The sequence below is a fragment of the Ascaphus truei genome, chromosome 5 (assembly GCF_040206685.1).
Source record: "Ascaphus truei isolate aAscTru1 chromosome 5, aAscTru1.hap1, whole genome shotgun sequence".
NCBI classification, from domain to species: domain Eukaryota; kingdom Metazoa; phylum Chordata; class Amphibia; order Anura; family Ascaphidae; genus Ascaphus; species Ascaphus truei.
In genome coordinates, this window is record NC_134487.1 from 277,765,025 (window position 1) to 277,783,846 (window position 18,822).

Below are 18,822 nucleotides of genomic sequence, written 5' to 3' on the forward strand. Positions count from 1 at the left end.
TCTGCTGTCTACATACATCTTCATTCTCACTCTATTCCGCTTCTCTTGCACTCTCTTGTCCCCATCAACACCCTTTTTCTTCCACTCTCACTGTTCCCGGTTTCTCTTTTGCACAGGGCAAAGAGGGCGCCTTTATGGTTCGGGACTCAAGGCATCCAGGAATATACACTGTATCCATCTTCACCAAAGCTTTGGGGTAATGCTGATGCTACCTTCTCGTATCCACTAATCCAGGGGTTCTCAACTCCAGTCCTCAAGACCCCCCCCCCCCCCCCCACCACTAATTGAGCTACCTGTGCTGAAGCAGGGATATCCTTAAAACCTGACCTGTTGGGGGGTCTTGAGGACTGGAGTTTACAAACCCTACCCTAACCCTTCACTTCCAAGCTACCAATTAGTTATCTAATGTAATACCCACTCATGAATGGATTGAGCGTATTCTTCTCCAACACTGAATATGAATGGGAATAATATCTAGTCTTGCGATCTCCACAGTGAGAAAAACCACACAGTCAAGCATTATCATATCAACGAGACGACTGATTCTCCACCCAGATATTATTTGGCAGTGAAACTTATCTTCAAATCTATCCCACAGCTCATTACCTACCACCAGCACAATGGAGGGGGTAAGTGCTCCGTGCGTATGCATATATGCATATTTATTATTATTATGTATTGGTTAAAGTGTCATTGTGCCCTGTGAGTTGACACCCTATATATATATAGGGTGTCAACTATATATTTTTATATATATATATATATTTATATATATATATATATATATACGGTGTGTGTGTGTGTGTGTGTATATATATATATATATATATATATATATATACACATACATTTGATGTACTGTCACTAACTTTCAGTGAACTTTTGAGCAATGTTATAAGCAGAGGCAGAATGCATAGCCTCAAGTTTAAATACTTTTCCAAGAGCCAACATAGCTGAATGAAAATAAATTAGATACCACATTGAATTCCATTTGAGATATTTTGGCGTGTGCCTCTTTAATTTAAGGTGCCTTTAGTTACCTGGTTGTCAGAATAAAATATTACTGCTATAGTTCATTAATGGATCTCTTGTAGGTCACAGATATAGTTATACATGTAATTTGATGGTTAGTATCCATTCTTGTGTCACTTTTGCAGGTCTGGTGACGCGACTACGTTATCCCGTGTGTTCCTGGAGGGAAACGGCTCCTATTACTGCAGGCTTGAGCTATGGTGAGCCATTTTGAATTGTCAGTCTCGTCGCTGCTATCCAATGTTTCACATATCCATCTCCTACCTTGTGTTTCCTGCACACTTTGGGGCCTATTGATCATTGTTTCTTTGTGCCCCTGTGTATAACTTAACTAACTCTCTCCTGGGTGCAAAACTGGTGAAAATACAGTGCAAAAAACAATACAATTTTTATCAAAGAAAATGAAACCCATTGAAGACAATTGCACATACAGTATTCCTTTGATAAATCTGGTGCAATTACAGTATTTTGCACTTGTTCCCTCTAGTTTTGCAGCCGTGTAAATAACCCCAAATTTAATGATAACATGGTATACTGTATATTTTGGTACACAGAACCCATAATATCACATACTGTATCTAATCTGTTTCTTATTGGATCTCCAAGGTCCTGGTAATAACTTTCTAATTCCTGCTTTAATGCCAAAGATCCTAGAGTTATCTTTCCTCTGAGGACCATGGAGTATAAACCTTATAACTCAATTTCCTACCTTCATTCCAAAGACCTCAGACCTAGAGTAATATTTCCAGATTGTGCATTCACTGCTAATTCCTACTATAGTGAATATATCCTGAGGGATATTTCTGCTCCACTGTTCTCAGAGTAACATCTTCAGCTACTACCCGAGCTCCATCTATACTGGAGTTATATCTCAATCTGGCACCTAAGCCGCAGAGATTCCGGAGCAGTATCTCCAACTATTATATAACACGGCAATATCTCTCATTCCCATTATACTGTACTTCCTACCTAAGCTTGAAAGATTTTTTAAATAATGTCTCAAACTCCTGCCCTTTCTCCAACTATTCAGGATACCCCTAACTCCTGACACAGTTCCAGTGATACTGTAATAAGATCTACAATCCTTATCCCAACTACAAAAAATCAACTACTCTATTTTCTTCAGTGACCCTGACATAGCTTTAACTCAAAATATGCTACAATCAAATATTCATCTCCTCCCTTATCTGTAGTGAACAGCAAAGTCATTTGAAGGGACTTGCAGGGATTGAACGTGATGTGAATAATGGTAACTTATTGGCTACTGCTACTTGGCAGAGTGTGTTTGCAGGGCATTAGATTTCAGTAGTGAGTATGTTTAGAAGGGGATGTGAATAGTTTACAGGATAGCATTTTCAAATGTATTCTGCATTTGCTTTTTTTACAGGCTACTTGTATAATAAGCTCTGTGAAGAGTATATGAGCCTTCACAATTATTCCTCTATACTCCTGCCCTTAGGGAAATGGGAAATTGACCCCACACACCTGACGTTGGTACAAAAGATCGGCAGTGGTCAGTTTGGGGTGGTGCAGCTTGCGTACTTGCAGGGGTTGACCAAAGTGGCGGTGAAGATGATTCGGGAAGGGATGATGTCAGAAGAGGACTTTGTGGCGGAAGCACACGTCTTAATGTAAGATAATATTCTTGTGCTGTTTGATTGGTGTTGTTTAATGATGTGAGAAACGGGTGGCTTATATAATGTATATAGTGGTTATGTTCCAATCTTTCTCTTCCTCACTGTGTTTTTCTAACTCTTTATTTCTCTCCTCTCCCTCCACCTATCTCTATCTCTCTTATCTTAGTTTATTCTCTATAAATTCACCCATGTTATGTATTCTGCTTGTTCTGCATATTGTATCCTTTCTCCATCATTATGCGTCTCCCCTCCTTTTCCTCTCTCAATCTTTCCCACATTTTCACCTGTTCTCTGTCTCTACTACCTCCACTGTCCCAATGTATTTCTTTCTCTCTTTATTTGTCAACCCCCAGACCCCTATCTTTGGTCTGTTTGTCCATTATCACTTTCTCTGCTTTGCTATTCTGCAGGAAACTGTCTCATTCTAAGCTGGTGCAACTGCTAGGTGTTTGCACTCAGCAAACTCCCATCTTCCTTGTGTTTGAGTACATGGAACACGGTTGCCTGTTGGAGTACCTGCACAGCCATCGAGGGAAGCTGTCCCAGGAAACACTTTCGGGGATGGGCCAAGATGTGTGTGAAGGGATGGAGTACCTGGAGAGATCTAACTTCATCCACAGGGACTTGGTATGTCCCACGTGTTATTTACTAGAACTTCTCCTGCCAACTTTGTTGTAAGCAAGGTTTGAGGAATTATAATAATTATCATTATCTTATGCAGCTGGATGGCTAATTTTTTACCCTGAGATGTTGGGCCACTGCTGTATTTGTCTTTCTGAATACTATTAAAATGATCTGAGGACCCTTTAAACACTACGAGTACAACTACATCTTCTTATTTTTTATTGTCTTATCTCCCCCCACAGGCTGCTCGTAACTGTCTGATTGGAGACTCGCTAGTGGTTAAGGTTTCAGATTTTGGAATGACAAGGTGAGAAGCGTCTTTGAACTCTACGCAGTTAAATAAGCTCTCAATGAATGCACTTTAAAGTTAAAAAAAGCAAAGATATGCAGATTATTTTAGTATCCTGGGAGCCCTTTCCTCCATTCTATATCCGTATGGCTTACATAATGAAGAATTGTTATGTGCAGTACAAAATATCCATGTAATGCAATAGTTACCCAGAAAAATCCAGGGTCTAGGAAAAGTGGAAAATTGGGTGCAATGTATGGTGCTGAGAAGAGCACGGATGTCGAAGAACCACATTGAAAGCACTGTCAATCAATGCTCTGCTTCCTGAAGTCGTGCCCCACAATGTTTTGCATAGTGCCATGCAAGGCATTATGAGACACAACTTAAGAAAGCAGAGCGTTGGTTCCCAGTGTAAGTTACATTTTAGAGTCCTAGAGATGCACCCACATCAACCTCCACATGATATCTGTCCTTTAAAGCTGCAGACCAAGCTATATCCTACATGTTTGTGTTTTTTAATAAATAATTTCTGTACTATGAGAAAATACTTGTAGCATTTTTTTTAAATCAACTTTGAATGACATTTTTAATGTATTATACTGTAACAAACATTTTTTGTTTCTATAGCAACCATTTACAAAGTCAAATCTCCTTTCTCGTCTGAAACAGGCTCCGGCACACCCCTTTTTGAGCCCTGTGCTCTCTCTAGCAGTGCACCAATTGTATCTAGTGACTGCATGATCTTCCCCACAGAACTTTGCATCTTTGATCCTGTTCTGCTGCACTGACAGCCATTTAGTGAACCCCCAAGCCGAATCTTCGCCCATCTATCATGGGAGAACGGATCGATTGGCAATTTAGCTTTTTACTTATCATTGTGTGGATTTTATTGATGCACATATTAAATGGATTTTTTTTTTTTTTTTTTTTAAAGACCGCAGCTTGAACTGCTGCGTTAATAAGACATGTACCTACATTTTGATCGTTTTAAATTTTAGGTCTATTTTTGCTGCATTATTTGCCATTAGACATACAACTACAACCACTATGAAGACTGTTTAGGAGAGCCTTACAAACGTGCTTCTTTATTTAATACTATGGTGATGATCGAGAATTTGCTGTACAGTCTTTTGGTCCAAAAATAACTTTCCCCTGCTCAATTCTGATCTTCTCATCTTGTGCCCCTCAGATTTGTTCTTGATGATCAGTACACCAGCTCCACAGGCACCAAATTCCCCGTGAAATGGTCAGCTCCAGAGGTCTTCCGGTTTGGACTTTACAGCAGCAAATCTGATGTGTGGTCTTTTGGTATGAATTTTAGTTAAGTTGGATACAATTCCAATTTACTCCATTCCACACTAGTCATCATATCTGGCCTTAATTGATTGTCAGCCACAACCTGACCTCTTTCTTGCTGGTAGCCACATACCAGACCAGAATGTAATAGCCCCTGAGATTGTGAACCACTGACCAATGTATCAGCTAATGGTAGAATGACGTCAGAAATACAGTTATATATTCAGTAGTAGTGCTAAATTCCCTCTAAAAAGTCAAATATATACTGTAAGTATGCACCTAATTTATACATACTGTACAATGACTAAGTCATTGTAAATGTATCATCAAAATGTATACATACAGTATGCACGTTATCTATCTATCAAGCTACTCTATTTGGAACATTCTGTTAATCGGAAACAATGCGGCTCTCTGCTCTGAACATTCTCGACAATTGTTGTTTGTCTTACAATTCAATATACTGTTGAATTAATTGTCATCAGTTGTTTTTTTTAAAGGTATACAATACACTTTTATGGTATGATTTGATACAAAAAAAAGCACAAGAGGCAGGGGTATGAATTTCCCACTTAAGATGTTTGAAGTTCACCAATACCATTTCTCCTATTTTTTTTAATACCTAACACACATACATACAAAAACAGGACAGGCACTCCTAAATGCAAAATGGTGAATTTTATTGACTCAACGTTTCAGTCCCCACTGGGATCTTTCTCAAGAAAAAGTGGGGAACGAAACGTTGAGTCAATAAATGTCACCTTTTTGCATTAGGAGTGCCTGTCCTGTTTTCCCTTTCCGGTATCTTTTTGGACAGTATGCACCCTTCTCAGTATTTAGTTCAGCGCCTGTGGTACAGTGTCACTGCATCACTTCGCTGGACATGTTTTCAATGTACTGTAGATTCCCAGGCTGTTCAGCCAACTGCTGCTGATACCTTCCACCCGCTTGGGCTTCTATGAAATTATACAGCGCATTCCTTTTTCAATGCCTGGCTGGGATTATGTGTTCCCCACATCACACAATAGCCTTTTGGTAACCAGAGGATGGGCCAGCATGAGAATATCCATTTTTTAAGTTACTGCTACACTTTAAAAGTTAACAAAATACAGACAAAGTTCATCCCTGTCCTAACTTCTCACAAGCAGATGGTATTGTTGTGGACAGAAAGGTAAAGTAACTAGGTAAGGGTCGGCATTTTCACTTAATTGTTTTTGGTTATAAAAAATGTTGAGTTTTTGATTTTGGACTTAACAATTTTGGGAAAAGCAATCAATTTTTTTCAAAATTCAATCAAACTTTGAACTTTTCACAAAAGCTTGCCTCTCTTTTCTAGACGTTTGACAGACGTTTGTGTGACCAGAAATTAGTACATTAACCACTACACCATACCTCTATTCAGCTTAACAAAAATGTGATTACAACTATCAAATTATATTGCGTCGCACTTGTGGCTTCACTGAGAAAGACAGGTTCCTCTCCGCCCTTTAGAAAAGGAGTTAAATCAGGGATAGCCAATGCCAGCCCTCAAGGGCCACCAACAGGTCAGGTTATAAGGATATATCCTGCTTCAGCACAGGAGGCTCACTCAGTGGCTCAGTGAATGACTGAGCCACTGATTGAGCCACCTGTGCAGAAGCAGGGATATCCTTAAAACTTGACCTGTTGGTGGCCCTTGCGGACTGGAGTTAGCCACTCCTGGGTTAAATAGCTCAGTAGCCATATACCTTTGGGCTTTGTGTTCTATACTAGTAAATTGTGGCTAGTATCTGCCATGTTAATGTGAAATACACAGTATAGTTTGTGTGTGGTGCTTGCCATAGGTTTAAGTTCAGTGCTTTTGTACCTGGTAGGAGTGCTGGTCTGGGAAATATTCAGTGAGGGGAAGACGCCGTTTGAGCATCTTAGTAACCCAGACGCAGTGGAAGAAATCTCAGCTGGACTGAGACTCTACAAGCCTAAGATGGCGTCGCCCAGTATGTACCAGCTAATGAGCAGCTGTTGGCTGGAGGTAAGATAAATTGGGTACATAGCTGACTGCAATGAGTCTTACTTTAACTGTATACTATATATATATATATATATATATATATATATATATATATATATATATACACACATTTTTACAAGAAATAAGATACAGTGGTAATTAGCTAACTAGAACTTTTTGAACAGGAGGTTCCAAACCCACCCATAGTCACAATCAGGAATGTCTACAGAGGCCAATATCTATGCAGACACATTATAGCTGAGATTAAATTGAGAATTCATGTGTGTACCCAAAACCTAGTTCGAATGTGAGTACCTGAAGTTAGGGTAGAAAATTCCTTATATAAGATATTAGCTAATATTAACAGTTGTGCTATTTCACAGGACAGCTTCCAGCACCAGAAGACACCTTCCGGTCCATTCACTTGAATGGGTCATAAGGTGTCTTTTGGCATTGGTGGTTGTCTTCTGGAATAGCGATGCTTAGTGAATATGGACCATACTGGATTTTGGTATGTAGTAGCACTGTTTTTCATATGTTTTCACAGAAACCAGAGCTACGTCCAACATTCTACCGCCTGATGAAAGAGATCGTTGAAATTGCGGAGTGTGAAATGTGACCCGTCAGCCAGGAGAAAGATGGTGAAGAACTGCTATCAAATGTTTAGATATATGTTACCATAGGTCATTGGGAAGTGGGAGGGCAGAGACCCATACATGTCTAGCATAACCTCTTTAACATCACATATCCCAATAACGAAATCTAATAACAATACTATAATATCTCCTGACAAAGCAGCAAATAGAACAATGTTTGAAATGGCAACCCAAGTAATAGTCCAATTATCCCATGAAAGCTTATAGGGAGAAAGCTTTTCTTTAAGGGTAGGATACAGATATGATTATCAGGGCAAGGGATGTGTGTATAAGTGGGAGATTTGTCATAAGGAGAGTGGCACTCGCCAGTAAAGGGGATGATGATTTGTGAGATTCGCCCTGGTAGATGCTTTTTCACATTGAGGCAAAGGGTATGGCCCATATTTGCTAAGCGGTGCTATTCAATAAGACACCTTCAGGCACTGGAAGACACCTTATGTTATGGGCCATAAGGTGTCATATGAAACAGCACTGCTATTGGGCCTAAGTGATCCAATGTACATGATGATGCCAGGCTCATGAGCCATATCCTTTCTATGTATATGTAGTACAGTATTTATCTGGTCCTTGAAAAGCAACAAGCAATTCAAGTAATCATAAGGCTTTCATGTTATTTTATGTTTCTTGTGTTTAACGTTCTGTATGTACCATTATCAATAAAATAAGGACGTTGAAATTATGGAAGTAGTTTTCACACGAATCTGTTAATGTCATTTGAGATTACAGTAAGTAAGTTGTTTTTATTTGAATCCATCCCTCAGCTTCACATGTACTTTCACATACTGGATCCAGGAACCTACAGAATATTGGATATGATGGGTTAATGGTTATTTATTTCTGATTATCACTTCAAGATACAATTCTGGATTTGTCTGCACTGTTTCTTAATTTTATGTAACATGTTGAATCCTTACTGATATAAGAACATAAATCGTCCATAAATACAGGGAGAAGGAGTAAAGACACTAACTCTGAAAACAATGACACAGAGTGGTGAACCTGGTTCAATTCCCGATGTCGGCTCTTTGTGACAAGTCACTTTATCTCCCTGTGCCTCAGGCACCAAAAACATAGACTGTCATTTCCTCTGGGCAGGGACAGTCTGTAAAAAAAAAAGTGTGTGGCCGAGCACGCGCATTTTAAGTGAAAATTCTTTGTGTTTTGTCGCAGAAATTTTATTTGTGATGGTGATGTTTTTAATTAAAAATCAAAACACAATTTCAGTGCCAAAACGCAAAGAAGTTTGACTTAGAACGCGTGTGTGCAGCACTCCCCCTGTTTTAGCTATTTGTATGTCTATATGTATAGTAACTGTGAATTCCTCGTGTGTCAATGTGTGTGTTTCTGTCTGTGTGTGTGCCTCTATGTGTGTACGTCTCTGTGTGTGCGTGCACGCGTCTCTGTGTGTGTTTATGTCTGTGTGTTTGTGTGTGACGGCTGCTACTGCGCTGGCGTCTGTGTGAGTGTGTCTCTGTGTCTCTGTGTGTGTCTGTCTCTGTGTGTGTGTGCGCGTGTTACACATGTGCCTGTGGTGTGTGCTCTGCGCCTGTGCCTGTAGTGCATGCGTGCCCAGCCGGTGCCTACTGAACAGGCGCGCTGAGCCGAGCCGCCGGCAACGGCTCCTGCGCATATGCGCCGAGCGTGGCAGGCCTCCGCATGCGCTCCAGCTGCTATAACAGCCTTGTCTGCCAGCAGTGACGTCACTTCCGGGACTGCACTTCCATCTACAACAAGGCGATTAATCCAAGCAAAAATGTTCATTTGGTAGGTGCCAGCATAGAGGTTTCACTTCAAAAACTCCTATGGCTGCGTACCGCGCACTATATTGTAATTGTGAAGCGCTTTGAGTCCTATTGGGAGAAAGGCGATCTATGAAATAAAGTTATTATTATAAGTACACTCAAAAAAATCGCCCAGCGATATGTAAAAGACATGATACATAAATAACATCCAGCTACATACAGCATTAATAATGTGGCAATAAGCAGCGTACTAAACTGCAGTGCAATATAATGCAAGAGACTTGAGTCAAACTAAAGCATATGCAATATGTGCTAAGTGCAATGAAATAGACTGTTGTAAACTAATATGCCACTATATAATATTATTTAACATACAGTACTAAGAGAGTCTGCCAAGAGACGTTGTGGGGAAGGATGTGGATTTCAAAGCATCCTGCAGCGTCTCGTGTTTGAGTAGATTGTAAAACGATTGAATTTTACCTCTGAAATTTAAAGTGGCGGCCTTGATTTTAAATCCAAAATTGAAAGAAACAGAACATTTTGGGGGGATATACAGAACAACCTTTAGCACGTGCAGGTGTAGGGCATGTGAAGAACAGGCTTCTGCAGAATGCATACGACTTTTGCAATGTGCATGGCAGCTTTTAAGCAGCTGCTGTTTCTATGTACTCTGAGCTTTAACCACATACGCTATTGCAGGTGGAAGCTGCAGGTTACATTTCAGTTTTTAAGGAAATGAGTGGTTGATGACGTGTAACAGTCACAGTATTAGTGAAAGGGTGGGGTAATCATGTTATACGGCTATACCCAAAGGGGAAGTTTTCAAATGGAACACTTTAATACAAGGGGTTCAACCATTGGTTTAGTCACTGAGTTAAACACGGACTCATAGACATTAGGGTTACTGTAATTTGAGCTCACAATGCAACCACATTACATGACCTGGGAGACTGTGAGGGAGCTCCCCTCCATCCCAAGTACCAGGAACCCCACATAAATAACCCCACAAATAACGACAAGACATGGTCTGGAGGTACAGCCACTTTTTATTTAACCATTAAATAATTGGTAAGCGCTACCCCTGCCGGAGCGCTCGTTCAAAGGGTTAAAGGTCAAAGGTCCTTGAACCAATGACTCATGACACTCAAGCCGGGCCCACGTGACACGGCCGTTGACGCGAGTGGGCTCCCGGAACGCACGTTTAAATGAGCCCCGCCCACTTGCCACTCCCAGCTCCATTGGGCTTTACCAACTACGGAGCCCCTTCTGGCAAGGATATAAGCACATTTACCCCCCATGTGCCGCCGCGACAGAGGCAACAAACGTCTCAACACTTTGACCCCTTAACAAAAAACAGAGACATCTCTCCTTCAAGGAACGTCAGTCCTTATTCTCATATTTCTGATTTGTTTGGTTTTTTAATTTTTTTTTAAATTAAACTTCAAACTGTAACAACCACATCATTAACAACATATGCAAAAAAGGGGCAGGTGGGCGGGAATTGTTGGCAGGGCGCGGACTGACCATGCATCCTACCAGCCGAACAAATAATCTGCCTCGCCCCTCCCCCACCCCCTGACAGCGTCACCCCCGTCACCCGAAGGCGGGGAGGAAGAGAGACCCGAGAGCCAACGTAAAGGTAAAAGGGAGCATGGCCCGCCAGTCATGGTTGCACTTTGCTTAGGGCTTAAGACAGCTCCCTTTGGACCTTGGGGGACTTCATTGGATTGCTGTGTAACTGCAGGGCAGTTTGAGTTATTGTGCTGTAAATGTCTAGGGAAAGAAACGAGAACCATGCACAACATAAATTTTCATGCTTCACCCAAAAACTCTTCTAAATATATCTACAGACATTCAAGACCCCAGAACTACTTACACTGTATCATTACAGTGAATTGACCAGAGGTGCCAGAAATCTTCTTTGCCTTTTTTGTGTTCTGATTCTAAATTGATTAAAAACTACTTTCTTAAAACGGTGATTGTAAAATGCATTAAGCCTGAGTCTCCCACGATAAAGATTATCTGAATAAATTGATGGTGGTGGACAAGTTGGAAGTGGAGACCAATAATGAACTTAGAACCCAGATTTTTTTTTTTTAAATGGGAAAAATTTATTGATATTATGCCACAACAAGATAGGGATTCAATTATACAGACCTTCGAGCACACCTCTTGGGGTCTCCTCAGACTAATTTCGGACAGCCATGGATAACGTCACTTGTGAGGAAATACGATAATACAGGATAGTGTGAGATGATAATTGGACCACCTCATACCAGGTTATGATTCAAAATAGTATGATGATAGCTGTAACTTTAATTTTAGGACAAGTTATGTCTGTTTTTTTTTAAAATATTTTTAAATTATTATTTGTGTAATTGTGTATAACTTTGAGATTACCAGTATGATGTGCAATACTTAAAAACTATTGTGTATAATAAAGTTTATTTTCTCTATTCCAATTTTATTCTTTGTATTGTAATGTTACGTTGTTGTTTAATATAATATGTTTGGAAACCCAATAAAAAGACTATTTAAAAAATATATATATATATACTTTTTTTTATCATTAGCCAATGTGACCATGTTATTGTCACCCAACCATGCCTTCCTGTGCTGCCTTGACATACCCTCCACTCTAACTGTACCTTATTAGGCTGCTGAGTACGTCTTGTGTTCTGTACCCAGTAGAACACTGTTTTACTTATTGTACCTATTCTTGCCAATATTTGAGATTAGTGGAGACTGTCTCTCTTCTGCACTCATTGGTTTGAGGTTCCTCCCTTCAGTCAATTAGGACACCTGACAGATACTGATATACTTATTACTTTTAATATGAGAAAGAGATCTGATAAATGCTATCATCAAAGGGATTTTGGCCCATATTTATTAAGCAGTCTTCAGTCATAAGACACCTTCTGGCTTCAGCTAGACATCTAAATACCCATTGACTTGCATGGGCTGTGAAGTACCTCCCAGCGGTGAAAGGTGTCCTGTAGCAGAATGTGATAAATATGGCACTTTATCACCTCTTATATTGAGAGTGTGTATACAAATAAACATCATACAAAAGTTATATGTTACTATGGCTCCACCTACCTCACACTGACAGAGGAATGAAAGTGTAACTGTTTTTAGGAGCCATCTGTTGGGGGGGGGGGGGGTGCTTTTAATGACGCAGTAGAGGCACATGCTTCACATATATGGGGGTATCAGAGCCATCACTTCATTTACAATCTAGTAGATATTCCATCATATAATTTCAGTTACAATATAAGCAACCTCTTCATTACTGGATCAACCCTTGAAGTTTACAATGCATGTGATACCCCTGCAGCAAATAATGGCTTAAAGGCTTTCAGGGACTTCACATTTCCAGCACTAATAATATGAAAGGCAGAGCTGCCCCCACACCCTCAATTCAGTGTGATTTGACCACCAGGATGATATATTGTAACAGTCTGCATGTTGATGTGTGTTAAGCTCTGTGACTGTGAGTGGTGGGAGGGGGTGCGGCTCACTCATAAGCATCATCACAGCAGCTCTTCCCTTCTTCTGCTGCAGCCATGTTCAGCTCTTTGTGAGGGGGTGGGAGGGGAGGGGAGGAGAGTGGTAGAGGGGGAAAGAGATGGAGGATGGTGGGAGACATCAGCCACAATGACAGACCAGGGACAATAACAGAAAGAGAGAGTGGGGACCGGTAAAATAAAGCACACAGGGAGAGACAAAGAGTCATCTGGTGCAAGAGAGAGGTCTTCAAGTGTCCATCCTACTGCAGCTGAGAGAGGACCAGTGCTGGGACCTGCAGGGACATCCTGGTATGTGAATGTCCTGTCTGGGGTTACTTTGATATTTTAGCATTGTGCCATTGATGTTTTTTTTTTTTTTGGTCATCGGATGTAACGCGGGTAACATGATGATCTTATCCAGACCACTCGATCTGTATCAGCACTAGACAGCTTTGTTCATCCACCGCCCACTCCAAATTAATGCCCTGCGTGCCCCTCCCACGATGAGCTGGTGTATACCAACCACATTACCCCATGATTTGCTGTGTGTGTGAAGCTGATCTCCCCTTCTTTTTTGCAACCTGATTAATATTTACCTCATACCCTACCCCAGAAGTTCCTTTGTATAGGGTCTGTATTGCATGTGACCCTCTTCCTGTTGTGTGACCCTATATTTGTGAGCTTTCTCCTTTGATACTGTATTCCGTATCAGCCCTACCCACCCATCAGGCCGTCCTGCAATGTCTCCTATGTGTTTGCCTGTGCCCTGCCTGGCTCAGTATTAGCATGGTTATTGTTACTGTGCATGTGATGTGCTGTGCAGCAGGTGCTCAGACAGGAAGGGCCGGGCTTAGCTCTGCAGCGCTGACTGCTCTCCCACAGCGCAGAGAGGACACACATCCGCAGCATCACAGGCTGGCAGCTTGTAATGTATTATCCCTGTGAGCTGGCCTTCCTCCCCCAGCAAGCAGAGGCACAAGAGAGGTAAACACAAGCATGACACAGGGGCTACCAGCCATATGTTATTATTGTGATGGAGCTAATGGAGCAGGGACATGAATGTAACAGTATGAGTATATCCTAGGTACCCTGTAGCTTTGCTACAGAGAGGGGTAAAAAAGCTATGGCATTGTCTGTGTGCTTTATTATATAGTCTGTTGGTGGCCCTTGAGGACTGAGGTTGAGACCCCTGATATAGTCACACATATTGTATAGAAATAACATGGTATGTTCTACAGTATATACCTTGTGATGTTACAGAAAATGGCTGGACATATCTGCATATATTCCACACGAGCTGATAGGATGCAGTTAAGAAGAATGTGTACATTGCATGTTGTGTATTTCTTGCAGGACACAGAGCTTTGGTATTCTGCATTCCATGTGATTTATTGGGGTTCTGTAGCAGAAACAGAAAGACTTTGCTGTTCCATATACCCCTTGTGATGTGGTGAGATATACAGGAGAGAGGCCTGGCTATGCATTGCACTCCATGTTACATAATCAAATATACACAGAAGAGAAAGTCCTGGGTATTAGTATATAGCCGGGATTCACTAAGTTCCGGTGCGGGCTATTGGACCCCCATTCAGCATTAAGTGCCATTGACATCTCACTAAAATATGTGTGCAATATTGCTACTCATGTTGCTGTTATTCCTCCTATTGAAACTACACAACTCTCAATCAGATGGCTCAAATTGGAACAACAACCCCTGCTAATTTGACATTGAGGAGCAAAATGAAAAAATGGTGTTCTTTGCATCCATTTTTTTTCTCCAAATGGCCTAATATAGATTGATAGATATTCCTCATAGTCAAGTGTATTCCTTGTGGAGTGCTTTGATATACAGGAGAGATATGTGTGGACATTTACTGCACTCAGATATCTGAGAAGATTGGCCTGGATTTGCACTGGATTTTCTGTAATATAAAATACAATGAATTATACAGAAGGGGAAGGCCAAGATATGCACAGCATTCCCTGTGATACAGCGATGATACAGTGAGACACGCAGGAGAGGAATGGTGATGGTAAAATAGTGATTGTATGGTTTTTGCCTTGTGACACAGTGATACAAAGTGTTTAGTTGCACTCTTAGTGATAGGATTCAATATATGGCAAGAGTCTGTGTTACTTGACTATCCCTTTTGTTTCCAGTAAAACAGAATGGTTATAACTTTGCAGATATTATTGTTTTGACTTCCGTGTGATGTTGTGAGAAGCAAGGTCACAAATGCCTTGGTTGGGTTTTGCATTTCTTGTACTACAGTGATATGAGGATAAAAAGGGCTGGATAGGATTTGCATATCGTGTGGTATAAAAGATAAAATGGACAGAAATGGCTGTGATTGTTCTGCATTCCATGTGATACAGTACAATATAATATAAAGAAATGCACTGGCATGTTCTTTATTTCTTTAGATACAAGGAACATAATATTTCTGCGTATACTCTGTTCCATGGTATAATATATTGAATAAATGGAAATACAATGTATGTTCTAAGATACAGTGTTTTGTTTCTTGTAGACGTCGTCCTCCATAGTGAATAGTTAACAAGAATTCAGACACGCAACGTGGATTTCATTATGGAAGTTAACGTTTAATTTTGTTTTAACTGTTTAATGGCTTTACAAGTTTATTCCAGGAAGGCTAACTGTAAACAGGTAATTTGTACCTGCCAGAGGAATTAGTGCTCGTATAATTCTGAACGTGCAGTGGCTTAAAATGCAGTTTTTGAAAATGTCAATTATTGTCAATTATTATTTCAATGCTAATTATTGTTTAATCGGGTGAACAGTAGTTCAAAAAGAAAAACGACTCAATTATTTCATCATGAGTTTTAAGCTACGGATTAAAATGGAAATGGGAAGATGGTTAGTACTAAAAGTATGTGAGGCCTCTCAAGCAATTTTTGTTTCTAAGCGACTAGTGCTAAGGCCATTGCCATGGCAACTTCAAATAAAGGATTTCATTGTAGGGGTGGGTTATGTATGAATAGGGAATCAATCAAATATTAGCTCCCTAAGAGGCAATGCCTTACACATGTTTCTGGTCTGCAGGCTCAAACGTTTCTCAAGTATATAAATATAACCAAGACAAACTGCACAGTATGTGTGGTCTTTGTATCATTTTGGGTCAAACCTGGTGCAAAGAGTGGAATGTCCTCTTTACGTCAAAGTATCAAGGTACTTAGCTCCTAGTGTGCGTGGAGCATCAAAAAAAGGGTCTGGGAAAGATTAACCCAATTTATTACATGCATTGCCTTGATACACAGCTTTTCCCAGAGTTCTCAGTGAAATATTGGGAATTCAGGAATAAAGGAGAGAGAAGACCTTGGATGGCTGTTAAAAAAAATATTCTATTGATAACAAACCATGCAAGAAGAACTGATGCTTTCATACTTGTTTCAGAAGCATTTCCTGCCTCAGACGGCAGCGATTGAGAACGTGTCCTGTGACATTTAAAGCTGATGCCTTTTGAGACAGATCAGCGACGTCATTAGTAGAAAATGTCGTGGAGTACTATGGAGTATTAATAACTGAAATTAATCTTAAAGCTGCAGTATCCCCAACCCCCCCCCCCCCCCCCCACAAAAAAAATGTGTTAAAATATACATGATACCAGGGGTCGCCTGGAGCATGAGCCACTGGTCTTACATCCAAGAGACCCCAGATCTATGGCTTTTCCATTATAGGTCCTGGAATCATTGAAGGAATAAACAGCCCCCTTGCCAATTACTACGAAGAATGTCACATCTTCAGTATTAGTGACAAGCTCATTATTGATTGGGCAATAGATATTTCCCAATCGAAAGGAAACATATAATGCCCCAACAAAGCAACCGACCCTCCAACAACAAATGTTTTTTTTTTTTAATTACTTGATGATTTCAGCTGCGGGAGTCTTACAGTTTATGAATGTCATACTCCTAATCCCACAGATAAAAGGCGTTAAATCGTAGTGTTTGCGCAGAGTCCCTGGTTCCACAGGTGTTATGTACACAAAATGGCCACCAACAGCTTCCTCTGTGCCAGCCTAATCAAAGAGAATGGTTAGTTGTTGGTGCACTCTCTGTATGAGTCAGCCATGTTTGCTTTGACGCTTTTCATACTTTTCTCCCTCCACAGATTTTCTTCCCTTAGGTTTGCCGCGGCGCGTAGCCGACTGATCTGATAACCATGACAACCCACGTGACGCTGGAGGATGCTTTGTCCAACGTGGACCTTCTGGAGGAGCTGCCCCTCCCTGACCAGCAGCCATGTATTGAGCCCCCACCGTCCTCCATCATGTACCAGGTACCATGTTTGGACCTCCACAGGACATGCCATTTACAGTTCTAATACCTCCCCTTTCCTCTCCATCCAATATGAGATACACCCTCCATCAAGCACTACATCTATCACATAGAGGCAACTTTCCCAATTGTATAGAAAGGTCAGTATAGAGAAGCAATGTTTGACAGGCAAGTATTGAGGGAGTATCAGGAGGAGTGGCTCAGTGAGTAACGACACTGACTGGCACTGAGTTTGAAGTAGGGGAACCTGGTTCAATTCCTGGAGTCAGCTCCTTGTGACTTTGGGAAAATCACTTTATCTCACAGTGCCTCAGGCACCAAAAACATAGATAGTAAGCTTTACGGGCAGGGACTGTGTCTGTATGTAAAACTAGCAGCGCTATACAAGAACAAACTTTTCTTATTATTAGAAAAGCAGTGCTGATAGGTTTGCATAGAGGAGCAATATTTATAGGTTTACATAGAACTACAGTGTTTTCTGGTCTATGTACTGTAGAGGAGCAATATTTATAGGATTACATAGTAGAACAGCATGGCTAAGGCTGCGTCCATACAGCCTTCGCCCCCGCGCAGAGGCGCGTGCGTCTGTGATGTTACCCGCGTGAAGCGGGTGTGTTTTTCGGCACATGCTAGACGCGCCGTCAGGGGCGTGTCTGTGACGTCACAGAGCTGGTTCGCCCTCATTGGGCGAACCACTCACGTGACCTGACGCTCACGAGCACCCCCTCCTGCTGACGCGCGCTGTCTATGGGCGCGATCAATGCTTTAAGGCATGTGATTGCGCCACACGCAGACGCCTCCGCGCGGTTGTCGGCAGCATGGATTGCCCCTAAGTCTTTATAGCGGAGCAGTATTGTTTATAGGTTTGTATACATGAGCAATATTCATACAGTAGCTCTGCATAGAACGACATTGTTTTTCTCTAGAAAGACCGTGATCTCTCAGGAGCATGGCTCTCATTAACTCTGTATCTGTTCGTGCTTGTTTGTCCTTACTTGTATGTCATTCTGTTTATGTCATTGATGTCACTCTGTGCCCCCCACTGTACCGCGACGCGGCGTATGTTGGCACTTTACTAATAAACGATAATAAGAATAATGTGTGTGTATGGAAGAGTTGTGTGTTTATAGGTCAGTATAGAGGAACAATACTTATTTGTCTGTATAGGATCAGTGTCTATAGGTGTGTATAGAGGAGGAGTGTTTACAGATCTGGATAGAGGAGCAGCATTTATACCGCTCAGTGCTAAAGTCCTTTATCTTATAACTTCACAGGCTAACTTTGACACCAATTTTGAGGATCGTAACGCATTTGTAACAGGAATAGCCAGATACATTGAACAGGCTACTGTGCATTCAAGCATGGTGAGTACTTTTTATACACCTAATATTCCCATATGAAAACCATGTGTACTAAGTATACATACCTTATGTTATGTCACAGTGAGCACGTCATGTACAAGTAATATGGAATGTACATATTCTCCACTTATTTCCTATGTGCTATAAAAACCATGTATACAAAGAATGCATTGCAGTGTGGTGAACACTTTGTGTACACCCTTTCTTCATATACACGGTATATTCTATATATATACCTTTTCTATACATTGAGCGGATGACAAGACATTTCAGTTAATATAGTATATTCATATATGTATTCTATAATATATAATTAATGAGGGTTATTACTACTGTAATGGATACTTTGAAAGCCGCAATCCCCACAGAAACTTATCTGAGTTTAAC

The 18,822-nt window shown here is 40.9% G+C and overlaps 2 protein-coding genes across 4 annotated transcripts in view; both read left to right on the forward strand.

Annotated features, from left to right (window-relative positions):
* The window catches only part of ITK (IL2 inducible T cell kinase), a 64,118-nt gene extending 55,507 nt beyond the window's left edge, over positions 1-8,611 (forward strand). Inside the window, exons 10-18 of one of the 2 annotated variants that reach the window (XM_075602184.1) lie at positions 117-196; positions 496-629; positions 1,158-1,232; positions 2,492-2,663; positions 3,080-3,296; positions 3,536-3,600; positions 4,772-4,890; positions 6,732-6,889; positions 7,416-8,607. In XM_075602184.1, coding sequence (XP_075458299.1) covers positions 117-196; positions 496-629; positions 1,158-1,232; positions 2,492-2,663; positions 3,080-3,296; positions 3,536-3,600; positions 4,772-4,890; positions 6,732-6,889; positions 7,416-7,487 — 1,092 coding nt within the window. In that variant the 3' untranslated portion in view covers positions 7,488-8,607. Of the gene's footprint in view, positions 1-116; positions 197-495; positions 630-1,157; positions 1,233-2,491; positions 2,664-3,079; positions 3,297-3,535; positions 3,601-4,771; positions 4,891-6,731; positions 6,890-7,415 lie in introns of both variants that reach the window. The other variant, XM_075602185.1, reaches the window with a different exon arrangement.
* Positions 8,612-12,849: 4,238 nt separating this feature from the next.
* The window catches only part of CYFIP2 (cytoplasmic FMR1 interacting protein 2), a 55,901-nt gene continuing 49,928 nt past the window's right edge, over positions 12,850-18,822 (forward strand). Inside the window, exons 1-3 of one of the 2 annotated variants that reach the window (XM_075602187.1) lie at positions 12,850-13,084; positions 16,908-17,075; positions 18,349-18,438. In XM_075602187.1, coding sequence (XP_075458302.1) covers positions 16,959-17,075; positions 18,349-18,438 — 207 coding nt within the window. In that variant the 5' untranslated portion in view covers positions 12,850-13,084; positions 16,908-16,958. Of the gene's footprint in view, positions 13,085-13,315; positions 13,760-16,907; positions 17,076-18,348; positions 18,439-18,822 lie in introns of those variants that run through there. The other variant, XM_075602189.1, reaches the window with a different exon arrangement.